Source organism: Sinocyclocheilus grahami, unplaced genomic scaffold (genome assembly GCF_001515645.1).
Source record: "Sinocyclocheilus grahami isolate Dianchi unplaced genomic scaffold, SAMN03320097.WGS_v1.1 scaffold736.1, whole genome shotgun sequence".
In the NCBI taxonomy this organism is placed as follows: domain Eukaryota; kingdom Metazoa; phylum Chordata; class Actinopteri; order Cypriniformes; family Cyprinidae; genus Sinocyclocheilus; species Sinocyclocheilus grahami.
Genome location: NW_015505915.1, coordinates 63,988 through 81,408, shown reverse-complemented (window position 1 = coordinate 81,408; position 17,421 = coordinate 63,988). Strand labels below are relative to the sequence as shown.

The window sequence follows — 17,421 nt, the reverse complement described above, 5'->3', positions numbered from 1 at the left end:
GGGGGTTGGGGAGGGGGGGGTAACTTCAGATTATTCTGCATCCGAATTTCTCGCGAAACTGACGCTCGATCAGACGCACGTGGACGGAAGCGCTTCGGATGGTCGTAAATTTCGAACTGAAAGAATGGACGGATTTTGGATCATCTCTGCGTTCGTTACTCACTGAGCAGCAGTCACTGGCGCATAGACTGCGCTCCTCCCGCGGCTCCACCCGCTAGCCCCGCCCACTCGACGAGCCCATTGGCGCACACGGGCGTTTATGCAAATGTTCTCTTCCCGCTGATGTTCAAGAGTTGAATGGGATACAGTGCATACAGACGGAAGGCATAGAATACCGTCATCTAGAGGCCAACACACACTTTCTCTGAACGTTTACGTTTCTCTATTGTCAAAAATATTTTTTTATTTTTCGTTTTTGAACTGAGCGAGTGCTGTCTTACAACAAAACAATTTCGCAAATAATGATTTGCTTAAAAATATAAACTGCACATATGCTCTGAGCTCTAAATAATATATATATATATATGTATACATATTAAAACAAATATATATTTAAATGTATTTCGATTGTGTTTATATTAAAATGTGTTTTTATTTTTAAATATATCAGCAAGGAAGCTCTGGGTTTTATACTGTGAGCAATTAAAAATAAATGTATAGATAATTACCATATTTATTAACAAAAGCATCAAATAATACTATGGTGCTTCCGTAGTACCACGATACTTTTTGCTGAATGAATGAATGAATGAAGCAAGCAGAATATCTGGGGAGACCCCAGCTTTAAAATTTGAGATGATTGTCGTTTTTTTATGTACCATAGTCAGTAAAATATTAAAACAGTTGTCGCATACTTTTAATGATGAGAAGTGACATACACACAGACTTACAATGACTTTTCTACCATCAAATAAATAGCAAAATGATGTTAAATCAAACTATCCTATCTAAAATTATATTGTAGATTCATTTCATTCACCACAAAGATGTATTTCACTCCACTGGAGGAAATTTGTTCGTTGTTTAATATTAATTTTAAAAGCTTGGCAATGATCATAACAGTGACTTCTGAACAAATTCTGCACCTTTACACTCAGAGCTGCTTGTTTGATAAACCAACAAATGAGAGGATTTTGTTGTTGCTGTTGTTTTCAAACTAAAAATGAAAAAAAAAAATTTTGAAAACAGCAATTAATAACACAGTAAAAAGTAATACTTTGGTCTTAATCATTTTATATGATTTTATTTTACTTGACCTTTTTTTATACACACAAAATATTTCAGAATTGTAATTAATGGCCATTTATCAATTACCGGCCACAGCAATCCTGCCAGGATTTAACATCAGTGCATCCCTATATATATATATGTATACATATTAAAACAAATATATATTTAAATGTATTTCGATTGTGTTTATATTAAAATGTGTTTTTATTTTTAAATATATCAGCAAGGAAGCTCTGGGTTTTATACTGTGAGCAATTAAAAATAAATGTATAGATAATTACCATATTTATTAACAAAAGCATCAAATAATACTATGGTGCTTCCATAGTACCACGATACTTTTTGCTGAATGAATGAATGAATGAAGCAAGCAGAATATCTGGGAAGACCCCAGCTTTAAAATTTGAGATGATTGTCGTTTTTTTATGTACCATAGTCAGTAAAATATTAAAACAATTGTCGCATACTTTTAATGATGAGAAGTGACATACACACAGACTTACAATGACTTTCTACCATCAAATAAATAGCAAAATGATGTTAAATCAAACTATCCTATCTAAAATGATATTGTAGATTCATTTCATTCACCACAAAGATGTATTTCACTCCACTGGAGGAAATGTGTTCGTTGTTTAATATTAATTTTAAAAGCTTGGCAATGATCATAACAGTGACTTCTGAACAAATTCTGCACCTTTACACTCAGAGCTGCTTGTTTGATAAACCAACAAATGAGAGGATTTTGTTGTTGCTGTTGTTTTCAAACTAAAAATGAAAAAAAAAAAAAAGTATAAACAAATGTTGGACATACATAGAATTATATTATGGAACATCTGAACTCTCCACATTTATAAATAAGCATGTGTCTGTCAGAGGCTTAACATCTAACATCTCCAGGTTCATGAGTGATTGCCAAATATAAAACACACAATGCATTCACTTTCATGATACATACAAGAAAACATCGCCCTTGGTTGTAGTGCACTTTCCCATGGTACTTTACACCATCCAAACTCTACGCGTCTTCCTGTGAAGTCTAAACCTGGGTGCATCTGTCCTGTCGCTTACCATGGTAGGCATTGTAAATATCAAGGAACATATTTCGGCAGGGAATGCGGGCCTTCAGCTTGGAACAGATGAGGAATGAGCCAGCCATTTTGCGGTGCAGAGAGTAAGACTCTTCTGGAGGAGGAGTGAGACGGTGTTGAAGCATGACTGGGATCAGGCTCTGGATGCGCTGTGTGGTACTCTGAGTGCCAAAGTCAAACGCTTCAGTAGAAGCAAATGCTTCACCGAGGATCATAACTGCCTCTACATGTGCATCCTCGAAGGCCTGGAGAGAGGAAGACTGTTTTGTTAAAGTGAACACTCTAGAAACAGTAGAGTGGTAAAGAAAGTAATAGCATTGATTCTAGGGGGAAATAACAAAGGAATATAAGAGATATTGGGGATGAATATTATAAAACATATAAAGCCACAAACCTTGGCTTCAAAACCAGTAAGGAACTTTAGAACTTTCGATTTCTGCAGAACAGTAGCCCTGTCTCCGACTGACGCTGCATGAACCACCTTAATAATTTGAACAAAATAATATTGCACATGCTTAAAGGTACATAAAATGGAAGAAATATGTTCTCTTTACTAACATATTCTGCAACATCTTATATTGCCAGTTCTATTCAAATGTTTTAATAATTAACAAATTTATATCTGCAATTATCTGGATATTTTATGTATCTATGCTAATAATAATAATAAAAGAGATTCCCATTAATAAATGCCACCTTACAGGAAAAAACCTTTGATCACATCACCAACTAAAGTGTTGAGTAAAAATCTGTACCTCTATGTAGTCATCTGTGAACGACTCTGGGTAATCTCGGCAGGCTCCAAAGTCCAACAGAAATATCTGTTATAATGAAGAAAAACCATCAAAATTTCAGTGGGGAAAAGTGGAAAGGCCTAACAGCACCCAGATAACAGACAGACATGCCATTTAAAGGGGTCCTATAATGCTTTTTCACTTTTTCAACTTTAGTCAGTCTGTAATGTTGCTGTTTGAGCATAAAAAAGATCTGCAAAGTTACAAAGCTCAAAGTCCAATTCAAAAGGAGATATTTTATTTAACTGAAATCACTTTTCAAAAACTACAACAAACGACTCGTTTGGACTACAACGCATATTTTCCGGGATTTATGATATCACAAATATCGACGAAATGGGACGAGACCTGGTTGATCTGCACTAGAGAAGGCAACAAGTGTTATCACTATGTCAGAGACGCGCTAGCTTTCCCAAGGCAGACGAACTTAGAGTGGTTATAATCATCCGGGTTTAAATCGCGCTCAAATTGATTTGATTTTGACGCAATATTTACACTGAAGCTCGTAGGCGGCTATGGTAAGGGGTGTGACATTTCCAGACCAGGCGCCGAGTGCTGCCAATCACAACACACACTGGCCCAGCTAACCAATCACAGCACACACTGGCCCAGCTAACCAATCACAGCACATTTCGTATTTCAGAAGGCGGGCCTTCATTTGATTCAAGAACTATTCGAGCTGTTCATGCCAGACTGGGGAGAGAGGTGTTGTAATAATGTAAAATATGTGAAAAATAACCTAGTATGAGAGCCCGTTCTAGTACACCCCCAAAACAAAATCAAGACTTTGTAAAAGAGCATAATAGGACCCCTTTAAAAATTATGAAAGAAATGTGGCAACATAAACTACTTTTTTGAAAGAAAAATAAAATACAATACACTGCAATACTGTAAAATATATAATAATTTTCAGCAGTCATTACTCCAGTCTTTAGTGTTACAGGATCCTTCAAAATTCATTCTAATATGCTGATTTGCTGCTCAAGAAACAGTTCTACATTTCAAACATTTCACATTAATGTTGAAAACAGTTTTGGTGCTTAATATTTTTGTGGAAGCCGCAATAGTTTTTTTTAGGATTCTTTGATGAATAGAAAGTTCAAAAGCACAGCATTTATATGAAAAAATTATATTTGTAACATTAGAATTGTCTTTAATGTCACTTTTGATCAATTTAATGCAAACGTGCTGAATGAAAGTATTAAAAAAAACTTTTGAATAATAGTATCTATTTCATGTGATCTTGATGTGATTTCTAAAAAGTCATCAAGACCTTCAGAGCTGATTGGAACTGAGTGGACTGTAAGAACATGCACACAAAAGAATAGTTTTGAGAAATACAGAATGTGTTGTTTTTGTGTGTTAGGGAGATGAGTAAACAGCACTGCTGCATAATTTTACACTAGCGTCACCCACACAAATCGCTAAATCTAATAATTATACAATGGTCTGTTATTTTGGAACTGAAAATGTTCAAATGAAACTATAGAAGATCAAATCTATAGATATATAGATTATATAGATGATAGACATGTCCATCATGCTCGTCTTAGTAGTTGCTCACCTTGTTCTGTTCACTATTATAGAAGAAGTTGGACCAGTTGGGGTCTGTCTGCATGAAGCGGAACTCAAACAGCTCTCTCAAACACAACTGCAGGGTGTTGAAACAGATCTACAGAATAAAGGTACAAGAATTATTTCTCCAATTCATTTTCACAATAAAATAACATAAGCTATCCAAATATCTCCAAACCAGAAGAAATATTACTGTAGGTTATTTACACAAATAACCAACAAATGACCAATAAAGATGTATGTAAATAGTCTATGCTTGATTTAAAAAGTCATTGTATATATATATATATATAAAATATTAAGCAAATCAAAAAAGCTTTTAATATGTTTGTTTAACAATCTAACCCACCTCATTTCTAGTCTCTTGATTCAAATCAACACAGCGGTCCAGTGGAACTCCATGAACTAGTTCCATGGTGATCACACGACGACCCGACAACTCATCAAAAACCTCAGGGACAACAAATACTGGATCACCTTTAAGCAAATTCCTGTTAGAGACAAGAGAATTAATCAATGTGTAAAGATTTTTGTCATATATTTTTAAACGGAGCAGTACAGATCTATGAGATATGGGCCTTTTACTGGCATTTACACTACTGTTCAAAAGTTTGGGGTTACTACAATATTTTTAAGAGAAATGAATGCTTTTATTCAGCAAGAACACTTAGAATTGTTTAAAAATGATGGTAAAGACATTTATAATGTTACAAAAGATTCATATTTGCTGTTATATGTTATATAAATATATGCTGCTCTTTTTGAACTTTCAATTCATCAAAGAATACAGAAAAAACTGTTTTCAACACTGATAATACAAAATGTATCTCGAGCAGAAAAGCAGATATTAGAATGATTTCTGAAGGATCATGTGACACTGAAGACTGAATTAATAATGCTGAAAATTCAGCTTTGCCATCACAATAATAAAGTAAATTTTTTAAAAATATATTCAAATAGAAAATATTCTGTTTGAATATATATACATCGAATAAATGTCTTGGTGAGCATACTTTGTTTTAAAACAACATTAGTGACCCCATACTTCTAAACATTAGTGTAGTTACAAATTAATTTAATTGTGGTTAATTTAAACACAATCCAAACATTTATTATAACTGAGAATACCTGAATCGCTTTGCACACTCCGCCTCTCTCTTGTAGTCACACTCCCATGCCAGCTCCCTCTGAAGTACCTCAAGACTACTGTCAGCAAATAGACCTGGTAAAATAAATCACCAGCTACTGACATCCCACACAATGTGACTCAATATGGATCCTTCTGAAATTTATGCTTTTTGAACTCGATATGAAAATGAAAGCCTTTGCCAGTGCTCACCATCAGGCAGCACAAGACTCATCTTCAGAACAGACATGAGATTGTTGATGTCACTACGAATGCTCTCAGCGACACCAGGGTACTATATGAGAGACAATTCATTCAAAACAAAATGAATGAATGATGAATCGTTACACATATAACATCAACATATGCTGCAAAACCTTTGATTGCTGAAAACAGATGATGAAAATTTTCAGTCTAATACCTGTATCTTCATAGCAATTTCCCTCCCATCAGGCAAAACTCCATGATGCACTTGACCAATGGAGGCAGCAGCAAAGGGTTTTTCCTCAAATGATGAGAGTTTCTCCTTCCATCCAGACCCTAAATCCTCCTCAAGCACTTTCTACACATGCGGTTTCAACACAGACAGTGTGGTGAGATATCACAAAGTGAATTTAACAACATCTGATAAATGTCAGTCGGAAAGAACTATTAGAGGGCTTGAAGCACCACTAACAATTTTCGCGGTTACTCAGTAGCTCAATCAATCAGCTGCTTAAAGCGCACTGACACTCCCTTGTGGCTGGAAGAATCTATATAACACACACTGCTGTTATTGGTAACTACAACTAAAACCATTAAAAATAGTTTTTGTTAATTTAAAAAAAGCTGAAATAAAATTAAAGAAAGATTAGATGAAAAAAAATACATAAATTGAAAAAAAAATCTTCGCAATTAACTGAGCTAAGATGAAGTACTAAAATTAATTTCAAAAATAAACCTAAACAGAAATATGAAATAATATATATGTGTGTGAAAATGACAAGCTTTCATGACTACAACAAACAAATAAAAATGAAAACTAATTCAAAATATCAATAAATACTAAAATAATATATAAGTGACATGACATGTGGCCTTTAGTGCTCTGCATTTACCCATCCAAAGTGCACACACACAGCAGTGAACACACACACACACCGTGAACACACACCCGGAGCAGTGGGCAGCCATTTATGCTGGGTTGGGGATTCGGTGCCTTGCTCAAGGGCACCTTAGTCATGGTATTGATGGTGGGAGAGAGCGCTGTACATTCACTCCCCCCACCTACAATCCCTGCCAATACGAGATTCGAACCCGCAACCTTTGGGTTACGAGTCCAACTCTCTAACCATTAGGCCACGACTATAATAATACAGCTATGAACATTTTTTTTTTTAGGCTGGTATTGGAGGTAATGCATAACAAGTAACGTGAGTTACGTAATCAGACTACTTTTTTCAAGTAACTATTAAAGCAACGCATTACTATTCAATTTACAATGCGATATCCGAGTTACATTTTCAAAGTTAAGTTAAGTTACTTTGTTTTCCCATTCATTCACTGTCACCGTGTTTGATTGGGAGTGAGGTGCAGATGCACTTCCTTCAGCCTGAGGCTTATTAATTTCACTTTTGGTGCGAAGGGGCCTTTACAGTTGGCAAAAATGTAACTTTTGGGGTTTTTTTGTAATTAAAAAAAAGCAAGCCCATCTCAGGTGACAAAAAGTAAGGCAAAAGTAACGTAATGCATCAATTTCCATAAAAGTAACTAAGTAACACAATTAGTTACTTTTTTATGGAGTAACTCAAAATTGTAATGCATTACTATATAAAATAACACTAGTCTTAACAGAATTTTTTTATGAATATTGAAATTGCTTGTTAATAAAAAGGAAATTTCCAGCAAGATATCAAGGCAATTTTTAATAGTTAGGTTAATGTTCTACAAGATCAAAGAAAAACGCAGTAAACGCATAGTAACTTACATGCATTTGCCAGGCTGGCATGAAGTCTGCACTCTGTCGAACCCTCTCAAATATTTTCTGCAGTTGTGGGTTAATGAAGGCATTATCTAATGAGGGCATACCAAAATTAGATAAATCAAATGAGAATATTTTTCTACTCCTCACAATATAAAGCATCTAACTCCATTTGTGCATTTGAAAAGCTCTAAATATTTTGTGTTGAGCATCAAAAGACAGAAAACATCAGAAAGGATTTCAAGCTCTTAACTTCAAGCTGGATCTCTTGAAAAGGGATTATTTAGCGTCATCATTGAAATGAACAAATGGAGGTACTTGGCGCCAAAGTATTCAAAATAAAATCAAACTGTGTACCCTGAATGCTTAGCATCTGTCCAATCTTGAGGGCCGCTCCTCTAACTTTACACAGCGTGTTCACTATTCTCTCTGCATTGGCCTCTGACAGGAACGGAGAGTCTAAAAGAGCCCCCATATCTGAAAGTGAAAGACACCAGAAATTTGACTAATTTGCCCAATAACCCCAATAATATGGTGACCATACGTGCCATTTTCCCAGGACGCGTCCTGGCCAGGATTTGTTTTGGCTTTGTTTTCATGCTTGCTGAAGGTAATGATTGAAAAGTAGTTTGACCAATAACATGCAAGCATTGTATATAATGGACCAGTCATGGTGTGTGAGAAGGTGGGATCTACGGTCAAAGCGATGCAATTACGCACACATATTAGGTGTGTTCGACTTAAAAGCAGTGCGGCTCAGACCAATCAGTGTTTGACATCAAAGTACCTCGAGAGCGTTTCGAAAGCATAACCGTTTGTGTGGTATTTTGATGTCATACACCGATCGGTCTGCACACGCAAACAAAGCCAAAACCTAGATATTTTAGGCAATATAGAAATCCTGGCCAGGACGCGTCCTGGGAAAATGGCACGTATGGTAACCCTACCCAATAACAATTTCAAAAATATGACAAGGGGTGTCAAGCCACATTCAAGCAAGTTAGCACATATTGCCTGAGCGTTTTCCTCCAAAAGACTGTTTCGCCACCTCAGCAATGGCACCAATGCCAAGTCCAACAGCTAATCCTACAAAATGAAGCAGCAGCATTGTTATGGTTAGGACAATTAATGGATTATTAAGGTGCCGTCACATAAGCAAAATTATGGAGAGGCTTCATATTATATTATATACATATATAGTATATTACAAACAGTCTGCAGTGCAAATGACAATTAATATAAAACTGAGAAATCACCGACCTCCAAAATTAGCTAGTCGACTAATCCGTGTAGCTGGTACCTTCCGTTCTCTGGCTCGCTCACAAAGCTGCAAAGTATCAAAACCATACTGCTTATTAAAGTCTAAAAGTATTTATTTAAACAACATTTATTTCCTAAATAAGCAGCGCATGCAGGAAAAGAAAACTGTAAATAGATACTTCTACAGACTAAACAATATACTTTGGATTAAAAGACAAATACATTCCAAAATGCCATCAGAGGAAAAGTATTATTTCAGTATTATTCATATACTTATATAGTTATTAATTAACGTTTCATTTTTAATAAATCTGTTTAGTAAATGTGCTTTTGTAATTTGTTTTTCTTATATTATTATTTAGGTTGAATGTATTTTTGATTAAGTTTTTATTAAGTTTCAATTTTTCGTTTTTATTTATTTTCAGTTAGTAATTTAGTAATTGCTTACTTTTGTAAAACTTATTTCAATTAGTTGTCAAGGCAACATTTCTCATTTTTATTTTGCATCTAATATTTATTTTATTTCAATAAACAAAAATAGTTTAACAGTTAAATAGTATAGTTTTGTTAACAATAATACATTTCCAACATATTTCTGGAGTTAAAATTTCAGAAACATAAGCCAATTAATGTCCATGTAAAAAAAAAAAACATTTTAAAACTTTAAACATTTAACGTTCCATTTAAGTTTAGAATAAGTTTAAATTTAGAATAAATCAGTGATTGTTATATAAATGTTCACCATTCAAATCTATCCATCCATAGGCTATATTATACTTCTAATGAACATGTGGGCTATCTTGACAGTAGGAATATAACTAGCCTACTTATTATTATTATGTTTGTGATCCTGTCAAATATTTAGGAAAACCTTTCAAAATTCAGGCAAAATGAAGCTTTGGGCAAGGTTGATAAAGGCCATGATTTTACTTTCCCTCTTCACAGGTCACTCTTCATCTATTACCGTTTCCCAAAACAACAGAAAGGGAAAAATACAAAATAATAAGTGGGGTTTGTTCTGTAGTATCTGTAGTTGTGTGTAATAAAAGACTAATTAACAAGTACAAAATATGTGACGTTCCACTGTGGATTCAATCTTAATGACAGCATCTGTAAGTTTGCACAAACTGCATTTGTTTTCCATATAATCAATTGTCTGGAATGCACTCTCACTTATTTGCATCCCTTGCACTATTTATCAATTATTTACAAATGAAAGCTTACAAAATGGTTTATTCTACTACACTTCTTAACTGGGCTGCGTTTGTCAACATTTCCATTACTTTGCCTTCGCCTAAACAGCCCTTTCTCACTACAGCCTACGTTAGAGGCATATTATATGATTGCTGAATGTGTTATCTTGTTATCATTTTACCAATCTCAGTCCTAAAGAGATGTTTAGTAGCTCCAATATTACTCTGCTCTTGCATAATCATCATGGCATGCTTGTTTTGCCTGTGATATGGCAACAAATTAGGAAACCATAAGGAACGGTTTCTACTTCAAATCTGTTACTAAACATAAAAACACCCACTGCCTCTGCACTGTTCAGTTTCAATGCAGTCCTCATAATGTAGCTAAACAAAGAACTGTACATATACCCATACGCTGATCATACATATACTCAACACTGAACATATTGTGTGGTGCACGTACACTGCATGATGTACATCGACGGAACTACAATTATTAAAAGGCTAATCAATTGAATATTTTGGAATATGATTTGGGCCTACCCATTTAGGTTACATACAAGCACAATTAATTAGACAAAATTCATCATTTAAATAACTAAATATTCACTGCTAAGAGTTTTTTTTAAGAGTATATAACTGCAATAATATTACAAATGAAATAAATAAATAGATAAAATGACGGCAGTGCATATGACTTTTCCATACTTTCATAGTTTACATATGCATTTCTTCTGAATTATCTGTTATTTTCAAGATTTCCATTACGATTCCACTGTTCAGTTATTTCTGAATTTTTCCTCACAATATCACACATCAGCTTATTCATCATCAGTAGAAATGTGTAACAGTAATTGTGCTGTAATTTCCATGTGCATCTTTAAATCTCTTTTCCGGTCTGTGAATCACTACACTCTAAAATGGGTTGTATTTAACCCAGCATTTTTTAGAGTGTAGACATCATAACCCTACTGTAAATATTAGATAAAGATTCGATAATTGGGTGCAACATCTGAAATCACAGTGTGTCCTTGTCATGTTGTGCTCAGAGTCAAAAAGTACCTAAACAGACTCTACAATGATCTTTTCTGCTCAGACTTGACTTTTATGTGAAATGTAGTAAAAGTGAAAGATGTTGCTGGTCATTATGATGATGAGGTAGAATAATTTTCCTCTTTGTGGGTGTAGAGACAGAGGGGGAGCCTAAACATCCATATATGGGCATGCCATCAACTTTCTCTCCCCATTGGCTACAAGCGTTTAGCAGCTGCTTGTCAACAAAATGGCCTTCTTCAATTGCTTTTCGAATTCGAGGACCTACTAGCTATGGTGAAATAGTATTGAAACTCTGGTTGGACATTATAGAGACGATTTTTTTTTTTAAACACAGTATTTACCATCATATTACTGTGTTCACAATAGGCATACATCGTTGACAAAGCCAGAACAATACTGGAATTTTTTGCTCCATTCTCGAGTTATCTTACTAATGCTAACAGTCTACCTGCAAACCCTTATCGACCTCAGCTTTAATCTCTGATTGTTTTTAAAGCCACACATAGAGATTTGAAGGATTTTTGGCTTAAATTCAACAATATAGCCACTTTTTGTAACAAAAATAAAACTGTCGGAACGAAATCAGCGGAGATTTGGTCTCAGAAGAAGGTAAGCAGAGAAATAATTCTAGCAGAGCTGCTACTGTTTTAGCTTGGCTTATTATTTATTGTTGTTTATGACATTACAAAACGTTTTATACAATAAAAAATATAATCGTTTGATACTAAAGAGTTACTGAACTTGTACTGTGTAATACAGAAATAAGCCAAGTTAGGAAAATATAATACGAAAGTAAGCAAGCTGAGTTTTCCACTTCGTGAAGACCAAGCTAAACATGCTAATTACACACTGGCGCAGATATATAACACCGTCAATAAAATACATTCATTTTAATACAGGATATAGTAGTGTTAGTTATACTGCTATCGATTATTTGGGTTGACATGATTGCTAATTAAAACTGAAGCAGAGATGTTCGCTCGCTTTTTAGATGTTATAAAGCTGGCTAACGGTTTGCAATAGCCGGTTAGCAGATCATCTTTTAACTGCCTCAAGTCAAATGATCCCATACGCTTTGTCTTTATTTCGACTCTTTATTGTTTTGAGTTGTGTTAATTGAAAGTAAAGCACTGAAGGTGGCAAGCGATTACGTTAAAATAAGCCATAGATTAACTTGATGAGTAGGCATGGAGGACAGCTGCAATAAATTACAAAATAATTCACTTATCATTTATTATGACCGTAGAATTACATATGAAATCAGTTATATTATCTTCATGTTTTGACTGAAATATTTGCGAGGGTGATCATTAGCAATGGGAATATTTGCTGCTTTTATTTTGTTGTTTGCTCTTGGTGAACGTTTGGTATGGGTTGATTCAGTGGTTTAATGCTGTCGTCTTCTAGAACTTTATTAAGAGCACTGTGTGGTCATATAACATTTAAACGGATACAAACGATTTTACACCGTTATGTATAATTGGCTTTCAGAAAATAAGGTGCAAAAAGGGTGTCCTGTGTTTGTCCTGATTATCTGTAAGCTTACTGGAGTCATCAAATCTCTCTGTCCTTTGTGTCACAATAATGAGAGAATATTTTAAAGCAGTTCTCAATAGTATTATTTTCCTGATGATAACACGTGTATGTGTGTGTATATATATATTTATGCGCATACATACACACATATGCTCACACACATACCAGTAGTATGGAATAGTGTAGTAGTGTTTACTCATTTACTATATATTATAATTTAATGATAATTTATAATTTTATAATACTATAATTTACAAATTTTCTATATACTAGGCCTATGTATTATTGTGCCAATGATATCAGATCAACTTTCATAGAATGCATGGTGTCATCTTTCAAATGCAGTATACATTGTTTTTTTTTAATGTGTTGCAGGCTAAAAATAGCAGCCCGAAAGCATTTTGCTTTCAAGTGTTGTGATTGGTATTGCAAGGTCTTTCAAAATATTACGTACAGTGGGGTTAGAAACAAGACTTTTCATACTCCAGTTCAGATGGGTACTTGGGCAGTATTTTATTTAAATGTATTTCAAATATTTTTGAAATTTGTATTTTGCTGGACAAAAAAAATAAAAACAAAATCAAACATAATTTGTATTTAAATACGTTGGGAATTTTGAAATACTCAAGTCGGTCATTATATTCTCAGAAAATACAATATCTTTCTTCACCTGCGTTAATAGTACTGACAACTATAGCCTATCACAGTTTTTGGCTAGATGCAAGTGTCTTAAAGGGGTCATATGATGCTATTTTAAAGATCATTATTTTGTGAATTTGGTGTAACAGAATATGTTGACATGCTTTAATGTTCAAAAAACACATTATTTTTCAAATACTGTACATTATTGTAGGTCCTCTATGCCCCGCCTCTCTCAAAAGCGTCGTTTTCAACAAAGCCCCCTCCTTTGACAAGCGCAGTCTGCTCTGATTGGCCAGCTGACCCAGTGCTCCATAAAATGCGTTGCACAAATTCGAACATCTGGGTTGTGCTGTTCTGTTGTAAATAAATCTTAACCAATGATTCCTAATTGCATCTACTTCCGGAAGGCCAAATAAAGTGCTTTTGCTTTCACACTGAAACACAGCATCTCTCTGACATGGCTGCATCAACACGACTGCTGTTCCTGAAACCACGCCGCCTTTCTTTGCGTGCACATTTGGGCGGCATTATGCTAATATTTCCACATAGTGACGTAGATATGTGGGGGCGTGTTAGGATGAGCCATTTTAGGAGGGCGTGGTTGACTCTTAACTTTTATAAAGAATATCTCTTTGGATTTGAGACTTTAGTCTTTGCAACTTTACAGATCTTCTTTATGCACCAAGAGCTTGTAACACTCCAAATAGAAAGGAAAACTTGAAATCGCATCATATGACCCCTTTAAAGGGTTAGCTCACTCAAAAATAAAAAAATGTTGTTAATTACTCACCCTCGGGTCGTTCCACTCCTGTAAGACCTTTGTTCATCTTCGGAACATAAATTAAGATGTTTTTGATGAAATTTGAGAGTTTTCTGTCCCTTTACAGTCAGCCATGCAACTTACTCGTTCAAGGTCCAGAACGGTAGGAAAGACATCAAGTAATCCATGCAATCCAATTTTATGAAACTATGTGAGTGCTTTATTTGCGCAAAAAACAAAAAACATAATTTACCACTTTATTTATGAAAATATTATCCAAACATGCGTCGTGGTACTCTATTGAACACTCACTCATGTGCGTTGTGTTGACGCGCGAGTCTTCTATCGCGTGAACACAACACAAATGCGTTGTGATGCTCTCATGAACACACAATACAGATCAATATTTTCATAAAGTTGTAAATGATATATTTTTTTTGTGCAAACAAAGCACTCGCATCGCTTAAAAGGGTTATGATGCTGCTAAAAAGAACATTATTTGGTGTAATGAAATGTGTATGCGGTTTAAAGTAAAAAAAAAAACAACAACACTATTTTCCACATACTGTACATTATTGTTTCTCCTCTATGCCCCGCCTTTTTGAAACGTTATTTTTTCTATTTTTACAAATAAAAGTTACGCCGCCTTTCTTTGCGTGAACATTTGGGCGGCGTCATGCAAATCTTCCCAGATAGTGATGTAGATATGTGGGGGCGTGTTAGAGTGAGCCGTTTTAGGTATGCGTGGCTGACTCTTAACTTTTATAAAGAATATCTCTTTGGATTTGAGACTTTAGTCTTTGCAACTTTACAGATCTTCTTTATGCACCAAGAGCTTGTAACACTCCAAAGAGAAAGGAAAAATTGAAATCGCATCATATGACCCCATTAATAAAATGTAGCTTAAACCACTGGAGTTACATAGATTACTTTAATGATGTCTTTTCTACCATTCTGGGCTTTGAATGTGTAAGTTGCGTTGCTGCCTATGGAGGGACAGAAAGAGCTCAGATTTCATGAAAAAGATCATCATTTGTGTTCGGAAGAAAAAATGTCTTACAGGTGTGAAACGACATGAGGTTGAGCAATTAATGAGAGAATTTCCATTTTTCCATTTAAATTGTCATATGGTGTGACTGTTCGGACTATGTGTGACCTTACTAATATGACAATATATCTCAGCAAAGTATAAATAATTGATAGATTTACAGTTTAAGTAACAGAATTAGGCATTTTTAATGGACACAGAAAGTGTTGATGTCTGTGCATGATTTTAAAGCAAGTTCTGGCTAAATACATTTTGTCCGTAAAATGGGTGTCATGTGGTGTGACATTACAATCTGTATTTTGAATGGGCAATAATTTGGACATCATTATGATGAAGAGGTCCACACTCAACCAGGAAGCTGCAGTGTCCTCTCTGGAGTGGTTTGGAAGGTGAAGAGGTGAGTTCTGACTTTAAAATTTTTAATTAAAAAGCTCTGTCACTGATGTGCTCATTAGTGGTCAATGTTTTGTGTCTTATGGTGTGACATTATTTACATAAAAATTAAACAGTTTTTTACAAATTTTACTTATTAATTCTTAAAAATCATTGCTGTAAGTATAAGCTAGCTGTTTTTAGTTAACAAAGAGATTAGCTAAACTGAACAAAACGTCATATGGTGTGACTGTTTTTCCAAGTCACACCATATGATACTTTTGTTACACAATATTACATACACATTTTTAATGATAAATAAATATTAAAAACATATTGAAAGAATGTAATGGTGTACATTAAATTGCCCATACAATTAATGTATTCCTTTTCAATTTTATACTTAATTTAACCATGTTTGCCATGCTTTACATATTAAAAGCTGCAATTTGTTGTCTGTGTCAGGCAGAAATGACAAGTAAAGAGAAGAAACGAAAATACAGGGAAAGACTCAATGCTGACCATGCAAGGAGAGAGGAGGTCCTGAGGGAAAGGAGGAAGAAGTAAGGAGATCATGCCAGTTCACACAGAACAGACACCTTCTATAGGGAAGGATGAAAGTCTAGGCCACAACCTGCATAGTATAACTTCAACACAGGATACTATTATCAATATTGTGAGGCTGAAATGAACGGTTAAAAAAATCTTAATCATTATATATTTTTCATTAACAGGTATAAAGAGAAGAAACGAAGAGGACAACTCAAGGCATTCAGTGTGCACACCCTTCTTCCTTCATGTGAATCTGTTATTATCCGTTATTAATAATACTATAAAATATCAAATAGTTTGCACAATATCTGAGCCAGAATAGTGCTGGGCGGTATGACCAAAAATTTATTTCACGGTATTTTTCAAAAATATACCGGTATTTATTTTTTTTCATGCATGACCGGGTGTTAACCATATTTTCTACTGATTGAGAGAGGAAATACTGCAATATATTGACTTAGAATGCCCTATTTTACTGTCATGATGAGTGAATATTGTCAAAAAATACCACACTAAATAGTGACTAAACACAACCCCTTTTAATACATGTTAACCAGGAGTCACTCTCATTTATAATCGCGGCATTGTCTGATTAAATCAGCATGCATCTACACTAAAGAGCGGCTATGCGGTTGGTTTGGCTATATAACTTTTTTGTCTCATGCAGCGCACTGCCAGCATCTGAGTAACAAACTAGAAAAAAAAAACACAAACAAAAAAGTGCCTGTGATATTAACAGATGAACTACGCTCATATTTATAATTCCAAACAATCAGTAAGCGACAGGTGCTAGGAAACGCTGTTTTGTCGCTGCTTCTCTCCCGCTCACTGCACAGAACAGACGCCGAGAGAGGCGACACTTCTCCGGGAAAGTCAGACCTCGCGTTCGTGGGACAGCACTGGTGAAATCTTCCAACTGAACCATAGCTAAGGTTTATCCAAAAAAGTTGCTAGGTTTGTCAGTATGAATATTCTATAGAAAAAAAGCCGCTAAAAGGGTCTAAAAGTTGCTTAAGTCGCGCTCATGTGTGTGTGAGACGCGGGAGCTGATGGCAGGGGGGCGGTGGATATTTGTGGAGGTCAATGTGGATATTGTGGATGAGTTCTTCTGTGTCATCACGTTCTATTAGTTCTACAGCTTCAGTTTCGGAACTTTCACGCTTAGTAACACATACAGCTGTTCCCTCACCACAGTGCAACAGTGAAAAGGGACCCCTTTCAAACAG

General features: G+C 35.0%; 2 protein-coding genes across 4 annotated transcripts in view; one reads left to right on the top strand and one right to left on the bottom strand.

The window, feature by feature from the left end:
• Positions 1–1,999: 1,999 nt before the first annotated feature.
• Positions 2,000–9,148, bottom strand: coq8b (coenzyme Q8B; the record flags this gene model as incomplete). Its single annotated transcript, XM_016244851.1, has 12 exons — positions 2,000–2,566; positions 2,716–2,802; positions 3,077–3,142; positions 4,680–4,787; positions 5,040–5,181; positions 5,819–5,912; positions 6,030–6,111; positions 6,238–6,378; positions 7,783–7,868; positions 8,134–8,253; positions 8,791–8,862; positions 9,037–9,148. Coding segments are annotated over 12 exons (1,407 nt in total), but the record flags the coding sequence as incomplete, so codon positions are not given.
• A 2,343-nt stretch (positions 9,149–11,491) lies between these two features.
• Positions 11,492–17,421, top strand: part of LOC107560627 (F-box only protein 46-like) — a 13,676-nt gene continuing 7,746 nt past the window's right edge. The window contains exons 1-4 of one of the 3 annotated variants that reach the window (XR_001605749.1): positions 11,492–11,894; positions 15,608–15,668; positions 16,109–16,206; positions 16,378–16,520. The gene's annotated coding sequence lies outside the window, so the exon portion shown is untranslated. Of the gene's footprint in view, positions 11,895–15,113; positions 15,669–16,108; positions 16,207–16,377; positions 16,521–17,421 lie in introns of those variants that run through there. The other 2 variants (XR_001605750.1, XM_016244858.1) reach the window with 2 other exon arrangements.